General features: G+C 40.6%; 1 protein-coding gene across 1 annotated transcript in view; it reads right to left on the bottom strand.

Moving 5' to 3' along the window:
* AKAP6 (A-kinase anchoring protein 6) overlaps nucleotides 1–22,700 on the bottom strand; it is a 295,294-nt gene that overhangs the window by 81,682 nt on the left and 190,912 nt on the right. The window contains exons 7-8 of the mRNA XM_077819992.1: nucleotides 13,802–13,950; nucleotides 3,133–3,253 (exon numbers count right to left, since the gene is read on the bottom strand). Coding sequence (XP_077676118.1) covers nucleotides 3,133–3,253; nucleotides 13,802–13,950 — 270 coding nt within the window. The remainder of the gene's footprint in view (nucleotides 1–3,132; nucleotides 3,254–13,801; nucleotides 13,951–22,700) is intronic.

Below are 22,700 nucleotides of genomic sequence, written 5' to 3'. Positions count from 1 at the left end.
TTCATTCACCTATTCTGTCCTTTTGCCAAGCAGTGTGTGGGCACCCACACCGTTTATGGTTTTGCAGTGGAAGAACTGCAAGTGTACTAGAATAATATATTCTGTATGCTGGGGCTCTGCAAGCACCTGTGGAGACTTCAGAGAGAAAGTGCTGAACCCAGTTTGGAACCTGTGCTCATTCACTGTAGGCCTTGCAGGTATGTGGGAGCTATAGACTTGACAACTCTCCTCTGTTTGAACTTTCGAATCCCAGGAGCATTGTACCAGAAGAAGCCAGCATAACTCAGGGCTCCATTAAATCCAGGGAATATTATCTCCCTTTCTGTGATAAAATATTTTTGTATGTGCGGCCTAAAGTTGTGTTGGCCATTTTTGTCACCATACTGCACTGCAAACCTCTGAGTAAGTCCCTGTCCTCTTTTATCCCTCCCATTACCCCACTAACCACTATCTCCCATTATATACATTACCATTTATACCTTTATGACTGCATTTTGAATACATCAAGATAAAAAACATTTCTAAAGGGTGCATAGAATAGTGGCGCGGGGTGCTTCTTGTGATTCCAGCCCATTTTTGTTGTTTTTTAAAAAAAATATTTGAATTTTTTGAATTCTTGAATGTAAAACTGAAAATAATGGCTACATTAAGGCATAGAGCAAAGCACTTTGGAAATTGCCCTGTATGAATATACAGTGCCTAAGCATTTCAGTCCTGACTTGTAACACACTATTTATTCTAATCCTCACATTTTTAACAGTGAGGGTGATTAGCAAGTGGAACAAACAAACAAGGGAAAGTGTGGATTCTCCATATCTTGATATCTTCAGATCAAGACTGGATGCCGTTCTGGCAAACATGCATCAGCCAAACACAAGTTATTGGGCTCAATAAAGGGGTAAATGTATAGAATTTAAGGGCATGTCATATACAGGAAGTCAGAACAGATGGTCCCTTTTGGCCTTAAGAAAAGGAGTACTTGTGGCACCTTAGAGACTAACCAATTTATTTGAGTAATATCAGCCACACTATCAAAGGCTCGTTCACCTGCACATCTACCAATGTGATATATGCCATCATGTGCCAGCAATGCCCCTCTGCCATGTACATTGGGCAAACTGGACAGTCTCTACGTAAAAGAATAAATGGACACAAATCAGATGTCAAGAATTATAACATTCAAAAACCAGTCGGAGAACACTTCAATCTCTCTGGTCACTCGATTTCTGATCTCAAAGTGACTACCCTTCAACAAAAAACTTCGAAAACAGACTCCAACGAGAGACTGCTGAATTGGAATTAATTTGCAAATTGGATACAATTAACTTAGGCTTGAATAGAGACTGGGAATGGTTGAGTCATTATAAAAAGTAACCTATTTCCCCTTGTTTATTCCCCCATCCCCCGTTCCTCAGACGTTCTTGTTAAACCCTGGATTTGTGCTGGAAATGGCCCACCTTGATTATCATACACATTGTAAGGAGAATGATCACTTTAGATAAGCTATTACCAGCAGGAGAGTAGGGTGAGGGGAGAGAAAACCTTTTGTAGTGATAAACACCCATTTTTTCATGGTTTGTGTGTATAAAAACATCTTCTGTATTTTCCACAGTTTGCATCCGATGAAGTAAGCTGTAGCTCACGAAAGCTTATGCTCAAATAAATTGGTTAGTCTCTAAGGTGCCACAAGTACTCCTTTTCTTTTTGCGAATACAGACTAACACGGCTGTTACTCTTTTGGCCTTAAAAACCTAGGAAACCTTTTGGCCTTAAAATCTAGGAAACTCTGAGCCTATCTAGAAATTATGTGTTTGTGAAATTATGTATTTAGTTTTCTTTTAATATTAACAAATGACTGACAAAGAGAGAAAGTGAGGCCATTAAACTTAACTTACTTGTGACTTTTAATATGTTAGAGCTCAAACAATATTTTCTGCATGTGAAGGTATTTTATAACCTATTTCATAATTCTCTGTTTAGGTCCTTTCAAATAAAAGGACCAACCTTAGATAGAATATAATGCATGAAGAGCATCTACAAATTATAAATTCAAAGCAAGAAAATATAAATTATATTTAATAAATTATCAAATCATGTAACCATAGAAGAAAGAAAACAACTTCTATTTGACCTTGAATGTACCATTTATTCTATAAGAAATAAAAAAAAAGCTAGAGGGTAGTTGTTTCTTGTCATTATACTATTGCTGATTCTATAGTTAGTTATTAATTTTATCTTTTATGATTCACAATCTGCTCTTTGAAATACGCCATATGCTCAAAGCAATTCAAGGATGACAACTGTCAGAATTACTCCAATAAAAATTGCCTAAATGAGGAAGATTTACTGCAGCCTGATATTTCTGTGGAAAACCTCCCCCTCCTTTCCCCAACACCCATCATGCCCCTTGAATACAGTTTCTCAGACACTGAGTCAAGCCTGAAACAGTTTTAAGATGAAATCTATATTTTGGGGGACTATTAAAATTATCCATTAAAAAGAAGAACTGATAAAAAAATCTGGACTAAGACAGCAATGGCAAAAAAGGGAAACAGTATATATTTATTTGACAAAAGGCCCCCAATCAATATGCGAGTTCAAAATCATTTTGCTTAAATCACAAGCAAGTGTATTGACTTAACATGACAATGTCTGCTTTATGTATAACATATAAAAATTAAATTGGAAGAGTCCTGTATCCCAGCAGCAGTAAACCAAAATCAAAGCAAACTTCTCTCTTCCCTGAAGAGGTCTGAAAAGTGGATAAAAATCCATCTGAAAGCTCCAATCAAAACACATTTTGTTAAATGCAACCATTTCATTTTTTCTTCATTTTGTTTCAGTCTATTTATTAATGCAGTTTCATTTATTTCTATTCATCTTGAAGACAAATCTTTGTCCTTCTATAGAATTACACCAAATAGAATGTGATAAAGGGAACTTTCTTGCAATTATGATGTCGGTGCAGCCTGTCAGTGCACAGGGGATGGAAATGAGGTTGGGGACAGGGAAGGGAATTCTAATAGACACCATGATACATACAATGAACGTAGCGATATCCTGTGAGAGAAAGACTTGTCAAGCTAATCAGATCTTCTATAGCTAGGTAAAGGCAGTAACGGTAGCTCTAACCTTGTAAAGATGCTGCTGCTGCTCCTCTGACATCATCAGGTCATGGCTGTCCATCACTATAGATTCCATGTCAATCAGCCAATCCCAGAGCTCCTGGTATTCTGAATCAAAGTCCAAAAGGCTGTAGATAAGGAACAAAATGTATTATGCATAAATACAGTCTAGTTGTTAAAATCGTGTATTAGAATAATATATTCTTGAAAACTCATGATATTCCAAGATATATTTCTAAAGAGACAGTCTGTATTTATAGAGAGTGGACGCAAATGAAAATTGAAATCCAATTTAAACCAGTGACATGACCTAAATTTGGCAAGTGATGCTAGATTCTGACAACTGTAAGCATACTGTACTTGCTGCAAAAATGTAGAAATAAAAAACCCTTAGATAATGTTGCCTAATGGTTTTTAAAGTGCTAACATTATATTTAACAAGCTTCTCTACAATGATCATGATATACTATTATTCATACCAAAAATATTACTTTCACAGAAAAATGACTCAATCCATTTAGCCATCCTTCTGCTGTCTATCTGCCTATCTCTGCAAATATATATCCTACATTTATTTTCATGGATGAATAGCTAGCATTTCAACTTAACGCTTTAGGATAGGCTTGAGTGAATATGGTGAGCCAGTGAGAACTAAGGCCAGATACAGTATTAGACAGGTGTTCCCTACAGACATGTAAGAAACAAAGGTAAGGACAGGAAGTCAAAACAATGAATCTTTGAATAGCCAGCAATCATTAAAATTCAAAGGAGGATCACTATGGTTTTCAACAAAATAAATCATTAGAATAAGGAGCTTAAAAGGATTAATGTGATTCTCTATTGAAAACCTAGTGAGTAAGTAAAGCATAGATTCTTCTAAAACACTGTGATATGAGAAAGAAGGTATACATGGAAAAACTGCAAAATTGTCAAAAAAATACCCCTTAAAAGGAATCCTCAAGACTTGTCAATCTGTAACTGACGAAAAGCTTATTAATAGAAATGAAGAAAAAAACATCATTGTAGGTCAAATTAGTGTATGACCGTGTGTGTTCCTGCCCCTGAATTTAATATTGCTTACCAAGGCTAATTTTTTCAGATATTTAAAAACTTTATCTAGTTTTTTACATTTTTTTCATTAATGTTATAAAGTGAGAATTCCTGCAACAAAGGAACAAGAGAAATAATAATACCAAAAATACAGTAGTATACGCTACTGTAGTTTGAATTACCATTAATGAGTGTACCATATCTAAGGTGATTTTGAATGTATGTAGACATAGTAATGTGTTGTGAAACACCCTCTTTTGAGAGGAAGGAAGGAAGGGCGGAGGAAGCATTTAGTCCTCTGTAATATTACTTCCACCAAGACAACTAAGAAAGTATTGTGTAATGCACAAGTGTTGATTCTGCATTATCTCTTTAGATCAAACCACTACATTTAGCATACTCTTAATAATTTATGAGGTCAAAGTTCCTGTCTTGGAAAGGTAAGCAATGGTGCTATTATAAAGAAGAGCAGGCATGAACAATCAAGTTATTGTGGTTGAAGAACAATAGTTTCATTAGAATTTGAGGGCATTTGTAACCTCTCATGAGGTGTTTGATGGACCTTTATTTTTAAGCTTATTGTGACACAACACCCCATATTCTTCATAGAAATATTGTTATAATATGATTACAGCATAACTATGATATGTTTTGTACAAGATAAGGCATGTGAGATATCAATGGAAAGGTTATGATTTGCTGAATATGATTATCCTATTTGTATGCATGTATCATTTTGGTATCTAAAGTTAGGAATATTGACTATACGTCTCTACTACACTGTATTTCTGTACTTTACAGAAGTGTTTGCACCTGGGGAATGCCCACCACAGAGAATGCAATCAATCTGGCTGGCTAGCTGGGGACCAGTCAATGGACTATTAGGGAGAACATGCTAATCTCCCACCTTCCTGAGAATGCTTTCCTGGGATGCTACAAACAACCTCTGATTCATGACTGTTTTGACACTGCAGGGTCATGTGATTAAGTCAGCTGGTACTGGACTCCATGATAAAATACCAGTATTTTTCCACTGAAGGGGGAGGAACCACCCTGGGGAAAAAAAGGGATTCCTGCCATATGTAAAGCCTATTTAAGGCAGGTGAGGGACATAATCAGGGTTGGTTCTTTACTGAATCCCTGCCCAGAATAACTGCTGGAAACATCAAAGAAACAAAGACAAAGTGGGGGAGAAGGACTGAGCCCAGGCTGGGAAGGTGTCTGGCCTGTGAAAGAAATACCTGGAGTTTTAAACTGCAAGCAAGAGCAGTTTGCCTTCAAGAGACTCTGCAATCTGCCTAAAACAACATTTAGGGTGAGAAATTACTATTTGTAACCAGTTTCTTTAGTATCTAAGCTTATATTGCATTTTTGTTTTATTTGCTGGGTAATCTGCTTAGATCTGTTTGCTATCCCTTTTAATCACTTAAAATCTATCTTTTGTAGTTAACAAACGTGTTTTTGTTTTCTCTAAAACCACAACCGTGGAATTCATAACCGGGGTGGAGGCAAAAAGCTGTGTATATCTTCCTCCACATTGAGGGAGGGAGCGACTATCATGAGTTTATGTTGTACAGTTCTCTGTGCAGCACAAGACGATACAATTTTGGGTTTACACTCTAGAGGGGGTGTGCACTTGAGTGCTGGGCAATTCCTTAGTTGAAGCCTTCCCATACAGTGCTGATTTCAGTGTCTGTGTCTTTCTGCAGCTGGGTGTGTCCCTACCTGTATGAATGTGGGAGAAGCTTGAAGGCCTGGCTCAGCAGGATAGTGTAAGGGAACCCAGACTGGTGGAGCAGGTGGGCTCAGTGGTACCCCAGTACATCAGGTGGCATCCAGAAAGGGGGTGGGGCAGCCCGTCACACTAATATAAAACTATAATCTTCATGAATAAAGTCCATGGTATTCAGAATGCAGTGAAATAGAATCCTTACCTAAACCTCAGAGAGCTGCCTAACCATTCTGTATCTTCAATACTCAATTTTTTGACACTATATCTCCTCAAAAAATTATCCCAGCTCATAAAAAATGACAGGGTAGAATGCGGATTATTAAAGATGTATAATTTATCAGGCAAGGGGCCAGATTTTCAGCTGGTGTAAATTGGTATGGCTCTACTGGCTTCCAAGGTCTTCTCAGTTTTCATCAGCTGAGAAACTAGCCCAAGAATTAGTGATGGGTTGAACCAAAATCTGGATCCAAACACTCCACTCATTTGGCAGAGTAGGTATGGCATGGATATTTCAGAATCAAAACCCATAAATGGATCAGAATTTTAATTTAATGAGCAGAATTAAAATTCTAATCCAAACATATCTCGCACACTCGGGGCTTCAAATTCCAGATCTGGACCAAGGTCTAAATTTTGCTATGCAAACCTATGTTTAATTATTATGAAGTCTAGTTTTGAATTGTCAAAAATATGGTTTGATGTAACTATGAATTGTTAAAAAAAACATTGCTTTTAAAGATATTCAATTTTTAAAAAATGTATAAGCTATTATTAATTTGATAAAAATGTATAAGATAACAGAATTTAACAAAATAGGACAAATTTAGGTTTTGCGACAGGTTAAGATTAAAATATAGCTGTCAATATTTCTGTTAGGTTGAATATTCCTTTTATATTCAGAATCCATTTTTTCTATGTGCAGCAGGTAATTTTTCACATTGCCTGAGGCAGAATCAAGAGAAGCTCAGCTTCTGAAATACTGTATATCTGTTAGATGCAGGAATTACAAAAATGACTTGATTTTGGTGCATTAACTAAGTCCACTGATTACTTTAAAAAATGTAGAGCAAGTGTTTCTGGTCCAAAATATTCATCCAATAAAAGGTACCCAAAGGTTTCCAAGAGGAATGCAACAAGGAGTGTTAAAGAACAAATAACTAAAACTTCCTCAACATAGTTTTATGGTTAATAGACTAAAGTCATGTTAGCAACACAGTGTTTGTAATGACATTAAGGTATATTTTAACTTGGTAAACAGGAAATAAGATATGCAGAATTGCATGGCTTATCCCTTGAACCCTAAACATATTTCCTAAAGTATGGACATCAATTTATTATTTTGAATGAAAATTCATGAGCACCTTTCTTATGAGAAAACCAGCTTGTCTGTGCCATTAATAAATAAAAAAGAATGTGGAGCTATTTCCATCAGCCATTTTTTTCATGTTTAACACATACCTCCAGATTGTATTATTTCTTTGATGGCATAGCTCACATGGCATTTAGAAGTACTGTAAGCATAGTAGTATGCCTGCCAAAAAAAAAAAAAAAATCCAACCAGATAAAAAATTCTTTCGAGTTTTGAGTCATCTGTTGGATCTCCTTTCCATAAGCATGCTACTGAAGTATTATAGAGGAAATCAAATTTCTGACCATAACAGCTTTAAAAAATAACATTGCTTTAAATTCTGTGCATATCTGGAGCATTCCATAATGTTCAGTCAATGCACTCAAAGCCTGATCCTGCAGTCCTAACTACGGTCTAATGATTACTGCCAAAGGGCTGCAAGAAATGGTCCTGAGACATGTGCAATAGTTTGCTGAACACGGTAAACATGGGTCCGAACTAAAACTCTGATATCACGCCACCAACTCTGAGGGTGTTCAGAATCTGAACCCATGTAAGTATCAACATTTTGCAGCTGGTCCCTACTACTCCTCTTGAACTCTTCCCACACCCATGGTGGCCATTGTTCTTCTGCAGCAGATCCCCATTCGTTTCTCTTTCATTCCCTCCATAGCCATTCCTATGCAGACATTAACTGATCCCTCCTCATTTTCATTGTAACTATTCCTGTTCTGCAGACATTCCCCAATCCCTTGTACTCCCACCTCAGAGACTTTCCAATTTGTAGATACTACCTTATTGGTTCCATTTTAACCATCTCTTCCCTGCACCTAATCACTTCTGATCTATTCCCACTGTAGATATATCTCCCCCATTCACCAAGTCCTCATTCTTACCTTGTTCCCACTGTAGGCATTCTCCCCTGAACAGGCTCCAAAGGCCATGCATCAAGTCTCCAATATATGGGCATTCCCATGTTACTCCTCGACATGGTACCTTATCATAGTATCAATAGCAAGCACAAAATTTGGATATGTGCGCACTGAGGGCCAAATATTAAAAAACAGCTCCTAATCTTGTAGTTGCAATCAAATGTGGGCAGACCTCATGGGTTAGATTTTCAAAGGGGCCTGAGAGAGTTAGACACTCCACAGCCCATTGATATGGAAGTCAATGAAGACTGGCGCCCTTTGTTCTGTAGGCCCCTTCGAAAATTCCAATCTTAATTGCTAAATAGCTGACTTATGGATGTTAAGCAAGAGGTTAAACATCTAAAATGCTGTCATTTATATGTACAATTTTGTCTTTTACATGTGCAGTGCTTGCCATTGATACTATGATAAGGTACTATGTTGAGGAGCACCATAGGAATGCCCATAAATTAGAGACATGTTGCATCACCCTGTGAAAGTTAGCCCTGACAAAGCTATGCACCATGGATTGTGGCCAGAGTGTTTGCAGTAGGTAGATCAGCTATGGACCTAGACATCACTACAGGGGAGGGAAATATTCAGATCATGGGGATAGAGCTAGGGCATTTTTCCATTGGTATCAGTGGAAGTTTGAAACAAGTCCTTATGGAGCCTGTTCAAGGGGGACTGTCTATAGTAGGAATGAGTGACGATGCAAACTTTGTAAATGTGGAAGATATATCTACAGTGGGAACTGCTGGAGAAGAGATTATTGGCATGGAATCAGACAGATGACAAACTCATTAGACACAGAAATCTCAACAAACAACAGTTAAAGTAATTATTAGAGCTGGTTGGGAAATAGTTTTCCCAAATAGATACCATTTGGGATGAAACTGAGACCTTTTGAATTTTCATGAAAAACCAAAAGGAGAGACAGAGTGTGTGCCTGTAGTAGAATAGTCTGTTGGTCAGTGCAGCCAACTGGGAAAAGGGAAACCCAAGTTCAAATCCTTCATGTGCCTAATTCAGGGTGGTCTCTCCCAATCTTTCCTGTTGGCGCTGTTCTAGTTTGTATAAATAACTAAATATTGATTGGTTTCAGAGTAACAGCCGTGTTAGTCTGTCTTTGCAAAAAGAAATGGAGTACTTGTGGCACCTTAGAGACTAACCAATTTATTTGAGCATGAGCTTTCGTGAGCTACAGCTCACTTCATCGGATGCATACCGTGGAAACTGCAGTAGACATTATATACACACAGAGACCATGAAACAATACCCCCCTCCCACCCCACTGTCCTGCTGGTAATAGCTTATCTAAAGTGATCATCAAGTTGGGCCATTTCCAGCACAAATCCAGGTTTTCTCACCCTCCGCCCCCGCACACACAAACTCACTCTCCTGCTGGTAATAGCCCATCCAAAGTGACCACTCTCTTCACAATGTGTATGATAATCAAGGTGGGTCATTTCCAGCAGAAATCCAGGTTCTCTCACTCCCTCAACCCCTCCAAAAAACCACACACACAAACTCACTCTCCTGCTGGTAATAGCTTATCAAAAGTGACCACTCTCCCTACAATGTGCATGATAATCAAGGTGGGCCATTTCCAGCTCAAATCCAGGTTTTCTCACCCCCCACCCCCATACACACACAAACTCACTCTCCTGCTGGTAATAGCTTATCTAAAGTGATCATTAAGTTGGGCCATTTCCTGCAAAAATCCAGGTTTTCTCACCCTCTGCCCCCCCCACACACACAAACTCACTCTCCTGCTGGTAATAGCCCATCCAAAGTGACCACTCTCTTCACAATGTGTATGATAATCAAGGTGGGCCATTTCCTGCACAAATCCAGGTTCTCTCACCCCCTCACCCCTCTCCAAAAACCACACACACAAACTCAATCTCCTGCTGGTAATAGCTTATCCAAAGTGACCACTCTCCCTACAATGTGCATGGTAATCAAGGTGGGTCATTTCCAGCACAGATCCAGGCTTTCTCACACCCCCCCCGCCCTGCCCCGGGGAACACACACACACATAAACTCACTCTCCTGCTGGCAATAGCTCATCCAAACTGACCACTCTCCAAGTTTAAATCCAAGTTTAACCAGAACGTCTGGGGTTGGGGGGTAGGAAAAAGCAAGGAGAAATAGGCTACCTTGCATAATGACTTAGCCACTCCCAGTCTCTATTTAAGCCTAAATTAATAGTATCCAATTTGCAAATGAATTCCAATTCAGCAGTTTCTCGCTGGAGTCTGGATTTGAAGTTTTTTTGTTGTAAGATAGTGACCTTCATGTCGGTGATTGCGTGACCAGAGAGATTGAAGTGTTCTCCAACTGGTTTATGAATGTTATAATTCTTGACATCTGATTTGTGTCCATTTATTCTTTTACGTAGAGACTGTCCAGTTTGACCAATGTAAATGGCAGAGGGGCATTGCTGGCACATGATGGCATATATCACATTGGTGGATGTGCAGGTGAACGAGCCTCTGATAGTGTGGCTGATGTTATTAGGCCCTGTGATGGTGTCCCCTGAATAGATATGTGGGCACAGTTGGCAACGGGCTTTGTTGCAAGGATAGGTTCCTGGGCTAGTGGTTCTGTTGTGTGGTATGTGGTTGTTGGTGAGTATTTGCTTCAGGTTGCGGGGCTGTCTGTAGGCAAGGACTGGCCTGTCTCCCAAGATTTGTGAGAGTGTTGGGTCATCCTTCAGGATAGGTTGTAGATCCTTAATAATGCGTTGGAGGGGTTTTAGTTGGGGGCTGAAGGTGACGGCTAGTGGCGTTCTGTTATTTTCTTTGTTAGGCCTGTCCTGTATTAGGTGACTTCTGGGAACTCTTCTGGCTCTATCAATCTGTTTCTTCACTTCCGCAGGTGGGTACTGTAGTTGTAAGAAAGCTTGATAGAGATCTTGTAGGTGTTTGTCTCTGTCTGAGGGGTTGGAGCAAATGCGGTTGTACCGTAGAGCTTGGCTGTAGACGATGGATCGTGTGATGTGGTCAGGGTGAAAGCTGGAGGCATGTAGGTAGGAATAGCGGTCAGTAGGTTTCCGGTATAGGGTGGTGTTTATGTGACCATTGTTTATTAGCACTGTAGTGTCCAGGAAGTGGATCTCTTGTGTGGACTGGACCAGGCTGAGGTTGATGGTGGGATGGAAATTGTTGAAATCATGGTGGAATTCCTCAAGGGTTTCTTTTCCATGGGTCCAGATGATGAAGATGTCATCAATATAGCGCAAGTAGAGTAGGGGTTTTAGGGGACGAGAGCTGAGGAAGCGTTGTTCTAAATCAGCCATAAAAATGTTGGCATACTGTGGGGCCATGCGGGTACCCATAGCAGTGCCGCTGATCTGAAGGTATACATTGTCCCCAAATGTAAAATAGTTATGGGTAAGGACAAAGTCACAAAGTTCAGCCACCAGGTTAGCCGTGACATTATGGGGATAGTGTTCTTGACGGCTTGTAGTCCATCTTTGTGTGGAATGTTGGTGTAGAGGGCTTCTACATCCATAGTGGCCAGGATGGTGTTATCAGGAAGATCGCCGATGGATTGAAGTTTCCTCAGGAAGTCAGTGGTGTCTCGAAGGTAGCTGGGAGTGCTGGTAGCGTAGGGCCTGAGGAGGGAGTCTACATAGCCAGACAATCCTGCTGTCAGGGTGCCAATGCCTGAGATGATGGGGCGCCCAGGATTTCCAGGTTTATGGATCTTGGGTAGTAGATAGAATATCCCAGGTTGGGGTTCCAGGGGTGTGTCTGTGCGGATTTGATCTTGTGCTTTTTCAGGAAGTTTCTTGAGCAAATGCTGTAGTTGCTTTTGGTAACTCTCAGTGGGATCATAGGGTAATGGCTTGTAGAAAGTGGTGTTGGAGAGCTGCCGAGCAGCCTCTTGTTCATATTCCGACCTATTCATGATGACAACAGCACCTCCTTTGTCAGCCTTTTTGATTATGATGTCAGAGTTGTTTCTGAGGCTGTGGATGGCATTGTGTTCCGCACGGCTGAGGTTATGGGGCAAGTGATGCTGCTTTTCCACAATTTCAGCCCGTGCACGTCGGCGGAAGCATTCTATGTAGAAGTCCAGTCTGCTGTTTCGACCTTCAGGAGGAGTCCACCTAGAATCCTTCTTTTTGTAGTGTTGGTAGGGAGGCATCTGTGGATTAGTATGTTGTTCAGAGGTATTTTGGAAATATTCCTTGAGTCGGAGACGTCGAAAATAGGATTCTAGGTCACCACAGAATTGTATCATGTTCGTGGGGGTGGAGGGGCAGAAGGAGAGGCCCCGAGATAGGACAGCTGCTTCTGCTGGGGTGAGAGTATAGTTGGATAGGTTAACAATATTGCTGGGTGGGTTGAGGGAACCATTGCTGTGGCCCCTTGTAGCATGTAGTAGTTTAGAAAGTTTAGTGTCCTTTTTCTTTTGTAGAGAAGCAAAGTGTGCGTTGTAAATTGCTTGTCTAGTTTTAGTAAAATCCAGCCACGAGGAAGTTTGTGTGGAAGGTTGTTTTTTTATGAGAGTATCCATTTTTGAGAGCTCATTCTTAATCTTTCCCTGTTTGCTGTAGAGGATGTTGATCAGGTGATTCCTCAGTTTCTTTGAGAGCGTGTGGCACAAGCTGTCAGCATAGTCTGTGTGGTATGTAGATTGTAATGGATTTTTTACCTTCAGTCCTTTTGGTACGATGTCCATCTGTTTGCATTTGGAAAGGAAGATGATGTCTGTCTGTATCTGTACAAGTTTTTTCATGCAGTTGATAGATTTCCACTCCATACGGCTCACGAAAGCTCATGCTCAAATAAATTGGTTAGTCTCTAAGGCTCCACAAGTACTCCTTTTCTTTTTGTAAATATTGATTGTCCCAGAGTCAGAACAACTGCCCTGACATTCCAGTGGTTAGGGAACTCACCCAGGATGTGGAAAGGCAGGGAATTGAACCTCACAGGGCCCTAATCACCAAACTATTCTGGATACTTGCTTGGTATCATTTTGACCAAAAATTCCATTCTGGATCTGAGAAACCTTCCTGTCAAAACAGCTATATTTTCACTAAAAGTTCTGGTTTTGACTAATCAGCAATTTTGGATGAAACAACGTTCAATCAAATATTTCCTATCCAGTTCTAGTACTTATAGCTTTCAGTCAGTTCTGAACTGGGCCATATTTAAACCAGAAATGAAAGGCTTCCCATTCACCTACCAAGGATCTAGTAAAATGGTCTCTAAGGAAGTTTGTTATAAAAAGATACTGACATGTCATGGAAGTCTTTGGAAAAAACATAGTAGGAAATCTGAAAGCATCAGAAGAAATTAAGAAATAAAGAGAAATAAAGCATGACATAACAGGCTTAGTAAAGGCTGAAGTTTAAGGGTACGCAAAATTTCTCATGTAGATAATGTGCTGCTATTCAAAAAAGTTAGGTAGCTCTAGGAGCGAAGCAATTCATGGAGATTAAATTATCCAGAACTCATTAATTTTTGCATTAATTAATAGGACAATAAATATACATAGCATGTTACCTTGTCTCTTGGTTAAGGAGGAAAAGTCCTGGCTAGCATAGCAGTAAGAAAGAAGACCATGTAAAAAAGCACAGATCAGAGAGAATAAAACAACAAAAAGAATAGTTTCCTACCCATTACTTCCCACTGTGTGAACTTTTGACATATCAGCAAACTCTTCCTTTCGCTTGCTACTACTGTTGTACTGTTCACTATACAGCTTTAAGGACATCTGTTCAACAGCATCTCTTTGTGCTTCCAGATAGCATAGCTGAACCTCAGCCTAGAGAAAGAAAAAAAGAGGAAAACACGTTTTTTTTTTCATTCCGAAGGAATACATTTAAAATGACTACTTTTGGACTATACCAAACAATTTAACCAAGAGGAATAATCACACCATAATTTCTTTCTTCCTTAATAAGGCTGGTCCTATAATTCAGATCATAGTACAGTATATTATCTAGTGTTACAACTGGACCATTTAAGTTCTTATCAAAGAATGGCCCTTATGTCCCATGAGATGTATATCCAGCAAGATGCTAAATAAAAATGCCTGTATGTGTGTGAGCAAGCAAGAGATATTACAAATATCACATTCTGAAAAAATCCAGATAAATATATAAAATAAAGCTTCTTGCACATTTCAGAAGCTCATCTTCATCTCTTGCTAACAAGTTGACGATGCTTCAGATTTAATTATACTTCCATTGTTTTGTTAAATTAATAATTGTAAATTAAAACAAAGGGATTGGCATTGTTCACATTCTATTTTCCCCTACCTAGTTTCCAGTGATTACTTAGAAATCTTGATTGCAAGGAAGAGGCAATAAGTTAGATGTGCTGTTTTCCAACAGTCTATGTGCCTAGCCAAAAGAATGTTGAATAATTTTTGGCATCAAAACTTATTGAACAGACGTTTTATTTATTGCAGCTGTGGTGATCAGTTGAATTGTGGAAGTCAGAGCACCAGATGACATGGGAATAAAGTTTGTTTTTTTGCTGTGTTTGCCCCTGGGTAGCAGGGAGAAGAACAGAGGGAAAGATAAGTTCAAAAGCACTTTGGGGCCAATATGCTGTTGTTTTCCTTTGGTAAGGGTGCACTAAAATAAAAACACAGACATAACAAATTCTGATAAACCTCAAAAACGTCACCTCTTTGTAACTTAATTCCATATTCCTATTAGTAATAGCATGCTGAGTCAATCACTTGGTAGGGCAGCAAGATGAATGCACTAGCATGGAGGAAACCTTGGTTTGGAAATGATTTTCACACTCCAAGCAGCAGTGAAAGAGAAGTGTTTGCTCTCTGCTCAGAGGATAACAGTGCCTTCTATCTATGATAACAGCCATTTGTGATGTAGAGAAAAAGTGCTAAGATAAAAGTGCTAAAAAAGGGAAAATTTCCAAAGCCCAGAATGAGGATGCATATTATGGGCCATGTTTGGACTGGGAAGAAAAAATAGAAGAGTGCCAGCAACATATGCTTGAAAGAAGTTTTGGACACTTATATAATCTTGTGGTTACCTGGATTATGTGAAACTTGTTTATAACTTGTTTTAGCATTGATGTATTTTCTACCAAGTCGTATTATAGCTAATTTTGAAATGCCATTTAGATTTTAACTTCCTTTTTCAGTTGCTTATAGCTTTTCTCCAAAAATCACTGCTTGTAGTGAAACTTCTAATGTTTGGGTTTAACCCAGATATGATTTTTTGGGACAATGTTAAGAAAATCCATTCATCCATCATCTGAATAGCTGGAGCATAAAAAAACTTCCAGTGCTTTTCAGTGCTCAAATAAGTAAAACATAAAGCTTTATTTTAAAGCATTATACTTGAAGAGTATGTAGTCCTGAATGTGGACTGTCCATTTTGCCTTCTTTGAAGAAATCTGATTATGAAAGAAATTTATTTAAAAAACTAATTAATATGTATAAACGGTATGCACAATACATAACTTTCCTTACTGATTTCATCATGCACTAAAGTGCTGTAGTCCAAGTGTTCACAGATGTACAATCTTTTTTGAAGAGGGTTGACTTGATTCTGACAATCTTTCGGTCCTTAAGTGATTTTTGTTTAGTATCATTGAGCAAGTTTATAGTGTGCTGTATATATCCTCTAAAGAACTTCGATCTCATATGCAGGCTGAACACTGCTCAACACCCATTTCTTGTCACAAGAGCACTCTTCAATTTAACAACTTGTCATCTGTGTATCCATTTGTACATTTTAAAACAATCTAAAACTCAAATAACAAGATAGTAGATATACTGTACAAGTATAAAGACAATCTAAGATTAATTAATTATGGAAGTTACGTATAGTTACCAATGAAAAGGCAGTACCTGAGTATGTGAAATTATCAAAATATTCTGGTTGAATATACCTAATCTCATCTGGTTTTATCAGATAAACTAGGTTGGGACTGGTCAGCAGTTTGATGAGACCCCTGAAGAAAAAGGAATCCGTGGAACAGACTGCTGTTTACGGATCTCAGAAAAGACTACCAATAACAGAGAAAGCAGAGTTCCCTTTAGCTTAACAAATAGTTTCCTTCTGTGGGTTACTGAGGTTCCAGGTTCAGTCTCTTTCTGGAGTGGATTCCTCACCCACATGGATAATCTTTCATTTGATGTTTACTCACTTTGATGCCTTTATGTATTCTCCACTGTCCACATCAGGCATTGCAGTTTTCATTTATTCTTGCCAGAAAGCACTTATTCATTAGCTGTTTTTATTTTAGTTATGGTTGAGGTGGCACTTTCATTCTAAACCCCTATTGTGAGTGGCTGATAACTTTCCAAAACAATTACCTTATGAAATAAAATTTCCCATGATTGTTTTCAGCCTAGAGGTGAATTCTTTTGGAAAGTTTAAAGAAAACAATTTTGCTCGCTTTGAGGATGGAATTGCAAATTAAGATGCATTTTTAATTTAGCAGAATAATTATTTTTCTTGTTTTCACAAATTAAAAAAAAATTACCCATACAAAAAAACTACATTAAGCACTCAAAAAAGTCAGGAAATGCCCATGATTAAATTTTTCCATGCAACCTGAAAGCTGGTACCTTCTGCATATGTATTAAGAGAGAGTCTTTAATGATATGAACACATGCTAGTTCTCAAATGATATAATATAGCCATACAAATTTTCCTTAAATTTTAGATACACACATGTAACATTTTTCCCACAGAGTTTTCTGTAGCTCTTAAGAGAAAAAAAGATGAGGGGGGGGGGACACAAAAAGAAGCAGCTACTTGCTACACAGCTTTGAAGTTCTGCTAACTTGCAAAAATATGGCATTAGCATGTGGAGACTCCAATCTTAGAAGCTGCATAGCTGAGAAGGCAATTGTTAAGAGTTCTTGGATTGGCCCTTGCACACCTTACACTGCAGGCGCCCTTGATTGCTTTGCAGCTTACAGTGTTCAAAAGTGTCCTCCCTCAAGTCATCCTACACCTTCACTATACTTTTTCCTACACAGCTAAGTTAGACACACACACAGAGGTAACACAGCCTCTCTTAGCTGTACATTTTGAGCGTACTAATACAATCTGTACAAAATGTCAACTGATGTGGACACAATGACAAAATGAGGACAGACACATGCATGGAATTAAGTGGAAGGCTGAAAATGTTGTTAAACTTTTAACACAGGAACGGCGTTACCTGCCCATCACTGATACTTGCCTATTCCAGACATTTAATTGGTTCCAGTGCAGGAGTTACAAGGCTCCTTACCATATAACCCATATAACCCGTTGCCAACATAGTATTTCAATAATAAGGGACTCTTGACAACCGTAATCCTCAGTTTACCCCTCCAGGACTCAGTTCTCTCTGAGTCTTAGCACCCCCACCCCGCCATGAGTGGGTAGAGAATTGCAGCAGAGCGGGACCCTCGGCCTGCAAGGGCCACAGGGTCTGATCTTGGTCCAAGAAAGCTACAAAATCTAATCTCAGCCCAGGAAGGCCACCCTATAGCATGGTCTCACCCTACACCATGAGCCCAAGGCTCATCAGCAATGTCGCAGGTCTTTTACCTCTGGGAACTGTTCATTTTATTCTCTTAACCACACTGGAAACAGATGGCAAGTTGCAATGAATAAACAGCTCTAACCAAGTACCTCAGTTAGGTACTAAGCATGTTCCTACTTAACCCACTGTGGCTTGAAGGTGCTGTGCGAAAGCCAAAAAACTCCCTGGTCCTCTGCCAGTTGGCCCATGGGAGAAAAAATTCCTTCCTGATTCCCAAACCAGCGATTGGCTAGATCCACAGCATCTGTCAGGCCAGATTCCCATTCCGAGTTCAGGGTGGGTAGGGTGGGGCTGCTAGAATGGAGCTGTAAGGGGCTCTACATGGCTCCTGCACCAGGTAAATCCTGGGAGCTGGGGAATGATAGCCAATCAGCACCCCTCCTCCCCCACCTGGCCAATGGGTGCCAGAGACTCCCAGGGGAAGGAGCTGCCTGATGTCCCTTAGAGAGTCTCCCTCCCTTGCTGCTGGGAATATCTCCCATCACCACTGGTCCCATCAAGTTCTCTGACCCATTGAGGCAAGTGGGTGGCATATGCATGCATGATTTCTAAAGGCACATAGAAAAGTCTAATAAAAATCATCTCTCTCCATCCCTTTAAGAGTACACTAATTCCCTCGAGTACAGAGACAATAGGGACTTATCATGAATAGCCTATGGACTGCCAAGCAATGGGATGATCTAACCCACAAAATCAGATCCATGTGAAGACTTGAGAGATTATTGCATGTAGTGAGTCTATAGGCAGCTCAGCTGCACTGCTATCACATGTAGGTGGCTACAGACCCAGTCTGGCGGCTTGTGACTACAATTCCATTTGCCTGCCCCATCTCACTTGTTGAGCAGTGGATTGTGGCAGGGTACTACCAGTCAGAGGAATATAATGGGAAAAGGGAGGAGGAGACAAATTACTGAGAGTAGAAGTGAGAGAGAACATGAACAAGTGTGGCTGAGAGAGGAAATACGAGGATGAAAGCACAGGATGGAAAAGGAAAGGAGAGGAAGATTGAAGCAAGGAAAAGGGGGAAAGGGTAGAAGCCAAATGGGGAAAAAGAAAAAAAGAGAAGGAAAAAGGTAAAGAAAATATAAGAGAGGAACAGGGATCCATTATTCTCTTCCCCACAACCCCCCAGCTCACAAGACTTCTTGTGCTGACCACCATGATCTACACTAAAACCATACTCACTGAATCCTGCTTCCTTACAAGACGACTGTTCCATTTTTTTACCTTGAAAATATGATCCCTCAATAAATCAATTATCTTTAAGGATAGCGCTGTCTTCAGTTATTGTAAACATTTGCAGCAACTCAAACTCAGGTAGCTCAGAGCTTCAGATGGATCCTTCTGATTTCTTTTGTGTACGAATTAAACTATCACACTGTTGTACTTAAAAGGTTTCTTCAGTTCATGTTCTACTGGTATCATTGCAAATCCAGAGCGGCTTTGAAGACTGCAGGTAGCTATTGATCAGTTTAAGTTTCAAAAAGCTATAATTTGCAGGAGCCTCAGTAAAGAGTCACAGTCCAGAAAATGTGCAGTACAAAACAGAAGTCTGAGTAAATCTGCTGCAGTCTATTCTTAAAAGTAAGATTTTTTTTGGAGGTGATGCAGGTATAGTTTTGTATCATTTCAGCATGACGCAGGAAGTTTTTGGAAAGTGTAGGGGACAATTTCCTGGTGCAAGTGCTGGAGGAACCAACTAGGGGCAGAACTCTTCTTGACCAGCTGCTCACAAACCAGGAAGAATTAGTAGGGGAAGGAAAAGTGGATGAGAACCTGGACGGCAGTGACCATGAGATGGTCGAGTTCAGTATCCTGACACAGGGAAGAATGGAGAGCAGCAGAATACGGACCCTGGACTTCAGAAAAGCAGACTTTGACAACCTCAGGGAACTGATGGGCAGGATCCCCTGGGAGAATAACATGAGGGGGAAAGGAGACCAGGAGAGCTGGCTGTATTTTAAAGAATCCATATTGAGGTTACAGGGACAAACCATCCCGATGTGTAGAAAGAATAGTAAATATGGCAGGCGACCAGCTTGGCTTAACAGTAAAATCCTTGCTGATCTTGAACACAAAAAAGAAGCTTACAAGAAGTGGAAGATTGGACAAATGACCAGGGAGGAGTATAAAAATATTGCTCGGGCATGCAGGAGTGAAATCAGGAAGGCCAAATCACACCTGGAGTTGCAGCTAGCAAGAGATGTTAAGAGTAACAAGAAGGGTTTCTTCAGGTATGTTAACAACAAGAAGAAAGTCAAGGAAAGTGTGGGCCCCTTACTGAATGAGGGAGGCAACCTAGTGGCAGAGGATGTGGAAAAAGCTAATGTACTCAATGCTTTTTTTGCCTCTGTCTTCACGAACAAGGTCAGCTCCCAGACTACTGCACTGGGCAGCACAGCACGCGGAGGAGGTGACCAGCCCTCTGTGGAGAAAGAAGTGGTTCGGGACTATTTAGAAAAGCTGGACGAGCACAATTCCATGGGACCAGATGTGCTGCATCCGAGAGTGCTAAAGGAGTTGGCGGATGTGATTGCAGAGCTATCGGACATTATCTTTGAAAACTCATGGCGATCGGGGGAGGTCCCGGACGACTAGAAAAAGGCTAATGTAATACCCATCTTTAAAAAAGGGAAGAAAGGATCCGGGGAACTACAGGTCAGTCAGCCTCACCTCAGTCCCTGGAAAAATCATGGAGCAGGTCCTCAAGGAATCAATTCTGAAGCACTTAGAGGAGAGGAAAGTGACCAGGAACAGTCAGCATGGATTCACCAAGGGCAAGACATGCCTGACTAATCTAATTGCCTTCTATGACAAGATAATTGGCTCTGTGGATGAGGGGAAAGCAGTGGACGTGTTGTTCCTTGACTTTAGCAAAGCTTTTGACACGGTCTCCCACAGTATTCTTGCCAGCAAGTTAAAGAAGTATGGGCTGGATGAATGGACTATAAAGGTGGATAGAAAGCTGGCTAGATTGTCGGGCTCAACAGGTAGTGATCAATGGCTCCATGTCTAATTGGCAGCTGGTATCAAGTGGAGTGCCCCAAGGGTCGGTCCTCGGGCCGGTTTTGTTCAATATCTTCATTAATGATCTGGAGGATGGTGTGGATTGCACCCTCAGCAAGTTTTCAGATGACACGAAACTGGGAGAAGAGGTCGATACGCTGGAGGGTAGGGATAGGATACAGAGGGACCTAGACAAATTGGAGGATTGGGCCAAAAGAAATCTGATGAGGTTCAACAAGGACAAGTGCAGAGTCCTGCACTTAGGATGGAAGAATCCCATGCACTGCTGCAGACTAGGGACCGAATGGCTAGGCAGCAGTTCAGCAGAAAAGAACCTAGTGGTTACAGTGGACGAGAAGCTGGATATGAGTCAACAGTGCCATTGATGCCAAGAAGGCCAATGGCATTTTGGGATATATAAATAGGGGCATTGCCAGCAGATTGAGGGTCGTGATCGTTCCCCTCTATTCGACATTGGTGAGGCCTCATCTGGAGTACTGTGTCCACTTTTGGGCCCCACACTACAAGAAGGATGTGGAAAAATTGGGAAAAGTCCAGCGGAGGGCAACAAAAATGATTAGGGACTGGAACACATGACTTATGAGGAGAGGCTGAGGGAACTGGGATTCTTTAGTCTGCGGAAGAGAAGAATGAGGGGGGATTTGATAGCTGCTTTCAACTACCTGAAAGGGGGTTCCAAAGAGGATGGATCTAGACTCTTCTCAGTGGTAGCAGGTGACAGAACGAGGCGTAATGGTCTCAAGTTGTAGTGGGGGAGGTTTAGGTTGGATATTAGGAAAAACTTTTTCACTCGGAGGATGGTGAAACACTGGAATGCGTTACCTAGGGAGGTGGTAGAATCTCCTTCCTTAGACGTTTTTAAGGTCAGGCTTGACAAAGCCCTGTCTGGGATGATTTAGTTGGGAATTGGTCCTGCTTGGAGCAGGGGGTTGGACTGGATGACCTCCTGAGGTCCCTTCCAACCCTGATATTCTATGATTCTATGACTCTATGACGCTGTAGCTTCATTGTTACCAGCTAGTCAATGATTACTTGTTTTAGTTCTCAGCAGATCTGGCGAGCTCAACTAAACCACTTTAATATGTTTAGGTTGGCCTATGAAACAATTTTTTGTTCCCCATCCAGCAATTATAAAAGACTGCTGTACACCACAAACACACCACTGTGTACAAGGCCAGACTGAGAATTCTGAGGAGGGTTAGCGTGGAGATCCTTTGGTATCACCCCAAACTTCACTGACAAATTGAATGTAAAATGGGTTTTTTTGGGAAGAATATTTTGGTCCTGTTTGCCTGGATCCCTGCTACAGGAGTGGAGCACAGCAGTTGCTTGTGCTTGGGGCGGGGAGTGAAATGGGGGTTGATGTCTGTGAAAAATTGGCAATATTTAACAAAAATGGCAAGGAACGATAAGGTGTGGTTTTGAGAGCTGCTAGGAGCCTAGGTACAGGAGAGTTCTGTCTCCATTCTGGTGAATGTTAGGATTCATAAAGCACTTTTAAAAGATGCGTGCTTAATTGTCACAAAAGCCTGTGAGGCAGGGAAGTATTACTATCCCCACTTGCCTTGGCTAACTTTACCTAACCAAGTCTGAACATTTTGGCTTTTAACCGAGACCACAGAGGGAGTCAGTGTCAAAGCTGGGATTAACCTCTTGCTCTCAGTCTCACACTATGGAGATGATCTCCCTTTCGGTCAGAGGTCATACTGGCTGCTCAGCAGAGAAGCTGGCTCAGCTGCAGGCTGCCTGTAGTATGCATCTTTTGTGATGGTCACATTCAGCAATAGGCTGAGCAGCACTGAACCCTACAGTTGCAATTAAACTGGGGTCTGCTCAAAAATCAAGGGATGTAAAGCTCTGATTTTTCTGAACCCCCTGGATCAATCCCGGTAGGCTGTGATGGGCTTGTGAATAACTTGGCATCTTGGGGAAAACTCAGCGTACAACCCAAGCAATCAATTTGCA

Source organism: Eretmochelys imbricata, chromosome 6, assembly GCF_965152235.1.
Source record: "Eretmochelys imbricata isolate rEreImb1 chromosome 6, rEreImb1.hap1, whole genome shotgun sequence".
Lineage (NCBI taxonomy): Eukaryota > Metazoa > Chordata > Testudines > Cheloniidae > Eretmochelys > Eretmochelys imbricata.
Note: the sequence above shows the minus strand (reverse complement) of the source record. Positions and strands in the feature narration are given on the sequence as shown.